The sequence below is a fragment of the Poecilia mexicana genome, unplaced genomic scaffold (assembly GCF_051168715.1).
Source record: "Poecilia mexicana isolate PSO_F unplaced genomic scaffold, ASM5116871v1 scaffold_12, whole genome shotgun sequence".
Lineage (NCBI taxonomy): Eukaryota > Metazoa > Chordata > Actinopteri > Cyprinodontiformes > Poeciliidae > Poecilia > Poecilia mexicana.
The window spans coordinates 25993994-26006116 of NW_028263381.1; the positions used below are offsets into that span (position 1 = coordinate 25993994).

At 38.8% G+C, this 12123-nt stretch overlaps 1 protein-coding gene across 1 annotated transcript in view; it reads right to left on the reverse strand.

Moving 5' to 3' along the window:
• The window catches only part of shroom3 (shroom family member 3), a 44070-nt gene extending 32847 nt beyond the window's left edge, over window positions 1–11223 (reverse strand). Inside the window, exons 1-2 of the mRNA XM_014999966.2 lie at window positions 10737–11223; window positions 7888–8042 (exon numbers count right to left, since the gene is read on the reverse strand). Of these exons, the coding sequence (XP_014855452.2) occupies window positions 7888–8042; window positions 10737–10889 (308 nt within the window). The 5' untranslated portion in view covers window positions 10890–11223. The remainder of the gene's footprint in view (window positions 1–7887; window positions 8043–10736) is intronic.
• Window positions 11224–12123: the final 900 nt, after the last annotated feature.

The following is a 12123-nucleotide window of genomic DNA, read 5'->3' on the forward strand; positions in this document are numbered from 1 at the left end:
GTAAAAAGGGAATTGTGCATAATATGTCCATAATAAGATGGATCAAATGTTGGCTGTAAGAAATGTGCTGATGACCTTAATTCCACAGGAATGCCGAACCTACAGTGAAGCACGGTGGTGGCAGCATGATGACTGGGGCTGAAGAAAGAACTAAGCATGGATTTAGCAGCAGATCAACATTAAAATGTTCCAGATGGATTTAAAGTCTCATTCTGCCAGTGCAGCATCGTTCCAGTGGACCTGATGGGTCTGATTTATTCCTCTGGTCCCATGAAGTCACCAAACTGTGCTAAACACACAGAGACGGAGGGGTTGCCCCGGCGATGGACGTGGTTTGTCCCCGCAGTGACTTCTTTCTCTTCTGTTTTGGGCAGAGAAACTCAAACATTCATTCAGCTCGATTACGTCAACCAGCAACAAAGGAGCACAAAGACGCAGAGTCACCAGAGATGAATGGAAGAAGACAAAGAGGCGGATATGAAAGAGCGAACGCTCAGCAGAACGAACCGAGAGACGAGAGGTCGTCTTCAACATGGCGCAACCTGGAAACGCTTCATCGATTATCCTCCAGGAGATCCTCTCAGGGCTTTCCTTGGAATTTCAGCTGTTTTACCTTCCATTTTACTAATCGATTATTAAAAATAACAGAAGGAGGGACAACATGTTCACCTTCAGGACTCAGTGAGTAAAACAGACACGTGTTTCACTCCGAATCACACAAACACCAAACGAAGCCAAACTACCGAGTCCAGAGACGCAAACCGACTCGACCAAATCCAAACCGGCAGGTTCATGAAGAGGACACGGCAGAAAAACCTTTTCTATCTAAAACCACCAGACACAACTACCAACCGGCAGAAAAAACCTTTTCTGATCCACCTTAACAAATGGAAACATGTTGAATTTCACTAACTGGAACTTTAACTGGAGTTTGTTCTGGTCCAGCGTTTCTCCACCTGGTCCTCAGCCCCCCGGCTCTGCATGTTTTAGATGAGCCTCTATTCCAGAACAGCTGATTCAAATGATTGTATGACCATCAAGTCCTGCAGAAACCTGTTAATCACCCAGAGATAGAATCCAGGTGTGGCAGAAGGGAAACACCTAAAACATGGAGGACAGGAGGCCTGAGGACCAGGATGGAGAAACAGACCAACCTGGTTTTAATATCTGTATTCAGCCTGATATTGAAAGAAATTCAGTCTAATTCTGTTTTATTATGTATTATTATGTACATATGTTCATTATTATCATCATTATTATCATCATTATTATTATTATTATTATTATTATCATTATTATTATTATTATTATTATATTATTACTATTTTTCAGGATTCCTAATTGCTCTTTCTGAAGCATTTTAAAGGTTTGTTGCAGACAGTTCATCAGTTACATGTTTGACAAGGTAGTCAATCTATTGCTTTAGTTTCACTTCTTTTATTATTTGTTTCACATTGAATGTTACAATCAAACTAAAGTTAGTTTTCCATGTTTGCCTTAGCCTGTGAAGCTACTGGTGTAATTAAATGTGCTGTACTGGTGCAGTTAGCAAATAAATGTATAAATCAGCACATTTATGTCTGTGTTGAAAAAATAAACATTTTAAGTCATTTCAGCTGTTTTTCTGCATCAGGTTGATATCAGCCGATATTAAACCTCTGATATCAGAAATGGGTTATCTCTTTTTTATCACCCACACTTTTAGTAAAACTATGAAAAATGTTGCACTTTTGCTCAAAAACTCCAAATCTGTTTTGTTTGAGGCACCAATGTGAGCACATATATATATATATATATATATATTTTTTTTTTTTTTTTCACACTCTGTTGCTAATGTGCTACACTCTGGCATTCCAGCCTTTTGTATATACCAGGTGAAGCTAAAACATGTTTATAGACAAAGTGATTTTATCTTGTGTAATTTTTACACTTTTGGCTTAATTATTGCTCTGAATATGTTTCATCAGCAAATGGCCTTTTTAGAATCTATACTCCAGTTTATAATTACTAAACTAGTTAACGGTTATTTCAATAATCAATTAATCCGATTAGTCGTTTCAGCCTGTTCCAGGAAGTGGTAAAAATTGGTAAATTATGGAATTTAAATTAAACAAAATCACAAGAGAACATAAAATTAAATGTTGTAGCTCAATAATATGTAGTTAAGTTTACAGATATGTTTAATTTGTGCATTTCAGAAAATATTCCTACATTTCTTCTCCAAAATTCAGTCAGCTCTCTCCCCTCTTCTGCTAACAAACTAACCAAATATGAGAATTTCTGGAAAAATCTTCAATTTAATTATTTTGGTTCAACACTTTCAAACTGCACCTCTGACTTCACATGATAAAAACAAAACTTCCAGCCATATTTAGAATAGAAGTTATTCTGAAACGGCCTCCAGCAGCAAGCAGACGGTTTATTACCGATAAGCTACAGTAAAAACTACAAGCCAGCAGGTTTCTCATTTCTGGAGTCTCACGTTTCCCTTTTGTCTGTTGGCTTTGGGTAAAATACGATTCTTCAGGTGTAACTTTACTCCAGGACAGAGGAGAGCAGCCAGGAGACGCAGCAGGAGGATTAAAGTCAGTCCAACTTAAACAACTTAATGGAAACTGAACATGGAAAATAAAAGCACAGTGACCACCATGTGGCTCATTTACTCTCCTTTATTCTCATTTCACATCTTTTTATTAAATTATTGGAGTTCCTGCTTTAATTTTCTCTCTTTTCTTGAATCCTCATGCATTTAGTTTAATTTATTGTTAAATTTGTTCAGATTTCTAAAACTATGTAGCTATAAACTGTTATCAGACATAAAAACTACAAACTCTGCTAGCCGAAGGAGCTAACAGCGCTAATGCTAGCTGCTAGCATTAGCATTCCTCAGTAACAAAACACATTTAAAAGTGGACAGTAACATTATACACCTTTTCTTTTTAACTCTTTAAAAACAAATACGTATTTAATGGTGCTGGTGACGGATTAAAATATGAATATCTCATAAATAATCTACCTTGAATTCACTGTGCAGGTGAAAAAACAGTAAAATTAATAAAATTTTACAAATAATTATGAGTTTTTCGTATGAAACAACTTTTAAACAGATTGTTGTTGAAAATGAGAATCAATTCTCAATCTAACCTAATTAAATAAATGTTAAATAAAGAAATTAAGATAAACTTTTAGTTTAATAGAATAACAACATATTTAGTCTCTTTAAAAATGTAATTTATTTTTGAATTTTCATCCCACTTTAATGTTTTAGATACATTTTATTAATTTTGTTAATCTAAAGAGTTTCTAAATTTTTTTTTTTTAAATGTATGAGCAGTAAAAAGTTTTGACCCTCTGAACTCAGTAACTGGTTCATCTGGAGCCGCTTTGCTCCTTGAATGGTTTAAATTTAGTCACAATGGACGGATTATCAGCATAAACAACCTATTTAAAGTCTTTCCACGGCATCTCAGTTGGAGTTAAGTCCAGACTTTGACTAAGCCACTCCAGAACTTTCATTTATTTATTAGTTTCAACCCTTAGAGGAGCTGCAGGTGTGATTTGGATCTTTGTTTTTCTGTAAAAATGAGTTTAAACTAAACTGGTTGCATTTTGTCCTTCAGGATTCTGTGATCCAGGTTCTGATTCTGCTTTAATGTGATCTAAATAATTTAACTAAAGAAGAAAAAATGAAAAATAAATTACATTTCTTCAGGTGAACATATTGTCTCTACATGCTCAGACTGCCCTCTCACCTTTGACCTCTGAGCAAGAGACATTAAATAGTTCTTAGATGTTTTATTTATTTTTGTTTCACAAACGTTGGTGTAATTGTGAAGCTCTTTGATCTTTTAAATGTATCAATAAACATTTTATTTGTGATGTTATTTTGTACAGTAATACCATCACTGATAAAACAAACATGGAATAGATTACAAAAAATAAAACTGAATAAAATAAAAATAAAATAACAAATAAATAAACTAAATGACCCAAAGAAAACAATATTTGCCATAAAAAAGTAAAAAAAATGCTTGATTTAAGTGGTCAAAGGTCAGAGGTTACATAAAATAAGATCAAGGGTGTTCAAAGTGGGGTGCGGGGGCCATTTGTGGTCCATGGGCTGATCTTATACGGTCCACTGACCACAGGGCAAAACTACAACTTTTAGATCAAAATCTACTCACAAAAATTTCTATGTAATAAAAAGTGATAGTTCCAGTTAATTAAAGTTTTTCCACCATTAATTACCAGTTAAGAAAAAAGTTTTCTCAATTTCAGTTTTTTATTTTGTTAGTGTTATTCAACTATAGTAATCCTGTGTTGTAGCACTGATTCATCTCACATTTCTCTTGGAAGAAGAAGCACAGATTCCCAAATGAATTATTATAGTGAATGAAAATGACATTTTAGCTGCTTAGAGGCCAATCCAGCCCAGAGCTCCAAACTATCCCCCTGCAGGCCTTTAGAGAATCGAGTCCAACAAGTTTGGATGAGGATTAACCGCCTTAATATCTCACAACATTTCAGAAAAGATGTTTATAAATGATCTGAAATCTGTGGTTTGATAGTTAAAGTCAGACAGAAACCCAGAGAAAATCAGACTTACGGCTCTGACAGGAAGCTCCCGGCGCAGCTTTCTGTGTTTGGATGTCAGAGTCTCTGCTGCGTTTTGTTCCAATTAGCAAACGCACCAATCAGGAAACGCACCAATCAGAGCGGCGGGATGGAAGGCAAACAGGTGAGGCAGCGTCTGCAAGGTGTGTTTGGAGACGACGTCACCACACACACCTTTTGTTTCTCTGACAGCGAGGATGGAGGAGATGAATGAACGTGCAAAGCTAACAATAAAAGCAGCTAACACCTGGTGAACTCACACACACACCTTTATGATGGCGGTGGATAAACACACACACACACACACACACACACACACACACACACACACACACACACACACACACACACACACACACACACACACACACACACACACACACACACTCGTCTTTATGACCCCTGAAGGAGGAAAGTTTACAGATAATCCCGATTCTCTGTTTGTCTAACAATAATTTCATGCTAATGCTAATGCTAACAGATGTTGGGGTGAATCTGCCTCCAATCCTGGATGAACTTTAAATGACCTCAGGTCTTCACAGGTTGATCAATAGTTGCTTTGCAAAGATTTTTGCGGACGTCATTTTGCCGTGACGTTTTGCTAACTCATACCTCCGACGTCCAGATTAGCAAACCACTAAGACAGTTTGAAGTGTCTATGCTGATGATAATCAGTTAATTATGTTAGTTGGATCAGCACCACCAAACTACGACATTCCCTCATGAATCCTGTTGAAGCAACAACATTGAATCTAAGTTTTCTGTTTTCCTGTGACTGTTAGCATAGCTAGCAAAAGTGGTTTAGCAAACCAAGATGCTTCTCAGAACACAGTTTGGTTCTTCAGAAGAAACTATGTAAAAAGCAGCAAAAATACGAAAATAAAACCTTTAAAGATTTCAGAAAGATGATCTTTTTTGCTGAAATTTGATTTTCTTTCTGCGTGGTCGTTCATATTTATGTATAAATGATTTCTGTGTGAACGTTTTATGGCCCCAAGGCGATCCGCATGCACAGAGGGAAAATGTAAACGTCAGACAGCAGCATAATAAGTAATGATGGATCAATAACAAAGTTTTTGACCAACAGTTTTTATACGACACTTTATGCTGCAGAGCCTCAAACACCAAAACATCCTCACTGCTCTAAAATTAGCCAATATCAACCAATTTGTCCTAAATTATGTCCTATAGCACAAATATTCTTTGTACTTTATCAATTAGAACCAAGGAAGAAATGAATAAACAAATATTTCTATGACAAACATCAGAAACTGGAGAGAAAATCAACAGCAAACGTCCAAAGAAAAACCATCAGAGAAAAAGAGCTGATCAAAAGCAACAGATCAGAAAACAGCTCGATGTGGAACCAGGAAGAAATGAGAACAATATGAGATGCAGCCGCCTCCAGCAGAACCAATGAAATATTAAACAGCCCCGTTAGTTTGGGTCTGAATATAGACGGTGAGTTTAGAATCACATCAGAATGGAGCCTTTAATCCTCAGAGTAAATATCTAAAAATGTTCTGTAGAAACCATCAGAGCCGAAACAAACAAACCAGTTCAAAGGTTAGCGTGGTTAGCGCGCCGCTGCAGCCTGCAGCGCAGAAATCAGACAAAATGCAGCACAAACCTGCGACCAGCAGACATTTCTCTGTTCCCCATCGGATCCCAGCAGGACGCGATCAGAACGCCGCCGCGCCACAGGAAGGTTTCACCACCGCCACGCCCTCCACAGCTACCAGGTGTGCTGCTGCACCTGTCCTACTGTGTGTGAGAGTGTGTGTGTGTGTGCATGTGTGTGTGTGTGTGTGGGTGTGTGTGTGCATGTGGGTGTGTGTGTGCATGTGTGTGTGTGTGTGTGTGGGGTCTAAAGTCTAAAGTCCTGCATGTCTTCCAGCCAGTAGCAGCAGCAGCGTCACACCCCAAACCCAAATACACACCAGGCTGAGCTAATGCCAAAGCCTCAACACTGACAGACACATTTGGCCTATTCAAAGTATGTTTGTTACATTTTTAGCACAAAATCATTCTGAGGTAATGAGACTTCAGTCTGTTCAGTTCAGAGTGAGACATTTTAGGGTCTCTGTCACCTTAAATCCAGTGGCCACGCCCCCCAAACAGATGCAAAATCACATCTTTGAAAAGCAGAAGTGGAGCCTCCTGCGCGGAATGCAGCACATGGTTTCTTGATTGTAAGTCAACAATCCAGAAAATAATTATGAGATTATTATTAATCTCATAATAAACTAAAATGAGCTCAATAATGTCAATTTGCATCTTTTATTATTTTTCTCTTTCCACCAAAAACTGGATGATAAAAGTTTCAGTTTGGCGTTTTGGTCTCAACTAGCTCCTGTTTTGAAAGATAATTTTGTTCAGACTTCATAAATAATTTTATTTTTTTGTTTCACTTCTTTTTTTTTATTTATCTTGGATTTTTAAAATGTCTCCCAGTGTTAAAAGTTCATGAGAATTATTGATATTTGATGATCTGTTCTTACATTGTGTTACTTGAAAACAATCTCAAAAAACAATAATATCGTTCACTGCTATAAACCATTTCTAATGCGATGCCTGTCTCCTTTTATTAAACTCACTAACTGTTGGTTAATGAGCCTGTTGTTGGATTTATAAACTCGTTTTAATTCATAAACTCTGTCTGGACCTGATGCATCAGGACAAACTGATTGATGCTAAACCACAAAAATGAAATCCTGCCTTCGGTTTTCACTCAGTTCTCAGCCGAACGTGAAATACTGAAATGTTTTCACCTGTTTGAAAAGCGCGATGGAAAAACTCTGAACGGAAACAAACGTAGAGACGAGAGCTGAGCTTCTGTGAAATCTGTAGTTTTTATCTCTACGTTTTATAAAAATACTGAAATAAATAATATTTATTAATATCTGGGAACAGAACCTTATCATGATCAATAAGGACATCCTTCATTTTGATTTATTAAAGATCCTGTTTGTTTAAATGTCTGCTGGATGTTTTCTAATGTTATCCAGCCTGACCTCTGACCTCTGACCTCTTCCTGACCTTCTGGATTCACATCCAGGAGATAAAATTATTCCATAAAGTCGCAGCAAAGCCGGAAAAGCAGATCCTGAAACTTTCTGAGGGGAAATTCCCACAGAATCCGGTTAAATCCCATTAATCATTAATGCTTCATGTCTGGAAGCTGGCAGGAACAAAAGCTCAGATTCATAAAAACGAAGAATTTTCTCCAGATTTAACCAAATTACATGGCAGGAGAAGTAAATGAATAAAAACCTGCGGACGGTGAGCTGCAGCGTCTTGAACGACCCTTTGATCAGAGCGATGGCTTCCTGTCTGTAGCCACTCAGCTCCACGTCGTTGATGATGATGAGCTCATCCCCGACCAGCAGAGGGCGCTCCACGCTGTCCGCCTTACCGCCTTCTTCCACCTGGAAGGAGAACCAAAGACTCACCACTAGAATCAAATTTAAATGTAATTTATTGACCCACAGAGGAGAAATTCTGCTGCAACAGGAGAAAAGTGACAGACGATGCAGGTAAAAGTATAAAGATATATTTTAAAAAAGACAAAATGCATCATAGCTACTAAAAAGAGCCAAAGAAGTGCTCAACTGAACAGGAACGTTTTATAAAATTACAAAACGTGAATTCATTTCTGTGTTTTATAGAAGAGACAACAAAACTGTGTAAACAACAACAGAAATGTTTTTAAAATGAGTAAAACTGGAAATAACAGGTGGAGTCCATAGAAAAAATGCTGTAATAATAATAAAAGCAGTAATAATGGCCACTGCTATCATCACCAGATCAGAACCAGATGAAGGAAGCTGATAAAAAGAAAAGCGTAGTTAATAGAAACAGCCTTTATTTTGGTTTCGGTGGTTAGTCTGCTCTGAGTCAAACCAACCTGTTCCCCTCCTGGCCTGTGGGGGCGCTGCAGCAAAAACCACTGAAGGAAACGACACAAAAACCTCTGAAGACACAAAGAGCAACTTCCTTCACCAAATGGAAACTGAAATGGAGGCATCTAATTTTAGTTGTTGGAGGATTTCTGGAGACATTTCTCCCATTAACGTGTCGATAGCTAGTTTATTTTGGTTGTATTTACCCAGAATGCCCTGCTCTGTAGTCCACTTCCTACTTTTGGAGTGGTCTCCAGTCCACTTGGTGTTCACATATAAAACTGAATTCACTTCAACTAAACCCAGACTGAGCGTTTGCTAATTGGAGTTCAGTTAGCATTCACACCTGAGCAACCAAACCAGACTTTCTAGAAAAACGGACCGGAGTCGGGTTAAAGCGGACCGGAGTCGGATTAAAGCGGACCGGAGTCGGGTTAAAGCGGACTGGAGTCGGGTTAAAGCGGACCGGAGTCAGATTAAAGCGGACTGAACCTTTTCTTCCCCGTGGGGTGAGCAGTTCGGTTCTTTTTGTCTCGGTTGTTTTTAGAATCTGTTGTTGCTGCAAAGCGGCTCCATAAAATCCCGGCTCTCCTTCCAGGATCTTTGCGATCGTTCAGAGTTCTGGCAGCGCGTCGTTGTCTTAATGTTCCTGTTTTATGGAGAAACCCAAACTCAGACTCTCTGACTGTCCGTCCTGCAGCTGCAGACCGACTGACAGGTACCAATAAGCCCCGCCCCTCTGCTACAGCACCGCCAAGCGTGGGCGGGTTCTGGGTGTGTCACAGCCCAAACCCATCAGAACCAGAACCGATACATGGTTTTTAACTCAATCATGTTTAATGGTGATAAATATAAGAATGTAAGGAGCTCAGAGTGGAAGGAAAACGGACAGAAACCCGTCCTGAGTTCTGCAGAACCGTCCGCATGCCTGCAGTGTTTGACTGTTAGAGATAAATAAACCCAAATAAGGACGGCAGAAACGCAGCGAGACTGTGTGTGTGTGTGTGTGTGTGTGTGTGTGTGTGTTCGTACTCCAGCTGAAATTCATTATCCAGCAGATGGAGAAATCCAAGCAGAGCTGCTCAGGCTGTTACAGCAGAACTGAGACAATAATCAATAAAAAACTAAAACCCAGCAGAGAAACTGATCCTGGATCAATTTTACACTGATTGATTAGACAGAAAATAATAAAAATAAATGAGTAAAATCGTATTAAAAGTCAAAACATATCTGTTGTTTTCTTTTTTTAAAATATGGCTTAAAATAAATAAATAAAAAAGATTAAGATAAATCCATAAAGTTTTCAAACATCAAATATTAAACATTTTAAAATATGTAAAAATATTAAAATTTTGCAAGTCAGTGACTGTAAAAGTGCAAAAGCTATAAAAAGACTGAAATAAAGTAACTGAAATAAAAAATAAACAAAAATAAAAATAATAATAAACCTGTAAATAAATAATATGATTATCGCTCCACATGTGAAGAATCAGAGCAGCGTTTGATCAAACCGATCCGATCCGATCCGATCCGGTTCCGAACCGTTGGACATGACGCCGTCGCTGCGTTCAAATGCATCAGGAAAACAGATTACTCACATTCCTGTCCCACTTTACGTTCTCCGTCAGCAGCTGCTGATTTGCATCTTAATAAAACGAGGTCAGGAGCGACTGATGAGCTTCGTTAACAGTTAGACTTTAAACTGTGACTTTAAACAACACGAAAAAAATGGTGAAAGATTTAAGGCTTGAGTTTTATGGTTCAGCCAATCAGACGCTGAAAACGTTCTGAACAATATTTAAACACTTTTCCAGAGTCAAAAACGATCATTAAATAAGCCATGAAGTGACTAACAGCTGATTAAAAAGAGAAAAACGGTGAGTCGTGTAAATGGAAATGATTTTATTATTGATTTGTGGTGACTGGCCTACATGTTGTATGTTTTTAGATTTGTGTATTTATAAATACATCTGTTTTTGTATGTATATGTTTTCTAGTTTAGCTTGTTTTTGTGTTTTCTCTACATTGAATATTTTTCTGATTATTTAATCATATTTTCATTCATTGAATTGAATTAACTTTGTAAATATGTTCTGTTGCCCCCTGCTGGCCCTGTTAGAAACAGCTCGGTTCGCTTATTATCCGAGCCGGCTGATGGGAAAGTTTTTCATTTGTCGGGTTTAATGTGTAAAACGAGCCTGAACTCTGATTTTTCCTGACCTTGGAGATGATGAGCGGCTGTCCGTGTTCCAGGCCGCCCTGCACGGTGAAGCCCCACGGCGCTCCTCCCTGCAGCCGGGCCTCCACCAGCACCCATCCGCCTCCCTCTCCTCCGCCCGCCGGCTGGAGCCCCGCCCGGCCGCGGCGCTCCATGCCCGGCCCGCGGGGACGGCGCTCAGCCCGGCGGCGGTGCTGGAGCCCAGAATGAGCTGCTACACTCCGGGTCGCTCACAGGTGCATCGCCGCTCATTTATAAATCCCGGTTTGCGGGGAAAACAAGGCAGCAGGAGGAGTTTTGCGCCTTTCCTGCAAAGTGCATTCCTGTAGCGCAGAGAGCGGCTGATCGAGTCCGGAAAAAAGCCGCCCGGATTCAACCTGGAAAGATTCCCGAAAGTTTGTGGAGAGCGGAAGAAGAATCAAAGTGAGACTCAGATCTGCTGAAAATGAATCCAAAGTCTCTCTCTCTCTCTCTCTCCCTCTCTCTCTCTCTCTCCCTCTGTCTCTCTCCCTCTCTCTCTCTCTCTCTCTCCCTCTGTCTCTCTCTCCCTGCCCAAAATCAGTTTAGCATCACAATAGGATTTACTGCGACTCACCGAGCAAAGAGAAAAGACACAGAAAGAGGAGGAGTGAAGTGGAGAGAGGGAGAGGTATGAGAAGGAGAGAAAGAAAAGGCCAAACAAGGTCCAGAAAAAAACAAATGAAGAAAACTGGAACAAAAATGCAGATAAACTGAGAATAAAAGGAGGATGTTGGAGTGAAAGGCTGTTTGTTGATCCTCTGTTTGCGTTCAGATTACTGTAAAAAACCAGATTAAACTTCCTTCATGATTAATTAACCAACCAGAACTAAAATCAGCTGATTAGAAGCAACTTTAACACCAAAAGATCCTGGAACTACTGGAGGCGGATCTTCTGCTTTCATTAGGCCCCGCCCACATGGGAACTATTTGTTTTTCTAAAATGGATTTTAATTTTTAAAAACATGCCCCTTCTCAGAGACTACGGGGCTAAATTGGGGTCATAAAGTTTGCTAAAATAATAAATAATTTGCTATAATATTTTGAAACTGAAAAAAATGTCTGAGACTGAAAAAGTTTCAAACAGTAAAAAAAGATTTAAAACTGAAAAAGGTTTGAAACCGAAGAGAAACACTCACTCAGAAGAAGTTTTGAAGAATTGTTTCAGTTTCAAATCTTAGAGATTATTTTTTTTGTGTGTCAAAACATTTTCCATTTTTAAATCTTTTTTTGAGTTTCAAATTTCTGTTTTTCTTTTTCAAACTAATTTCTCAGTTTCATCAGGCGTTCAGTGGAGGGACTATCGTTCCCTTCTGACCTGCTGTTCCCACTGCGACCTGATAAACATGGAGGCTGAAGGTCCGATAAGTG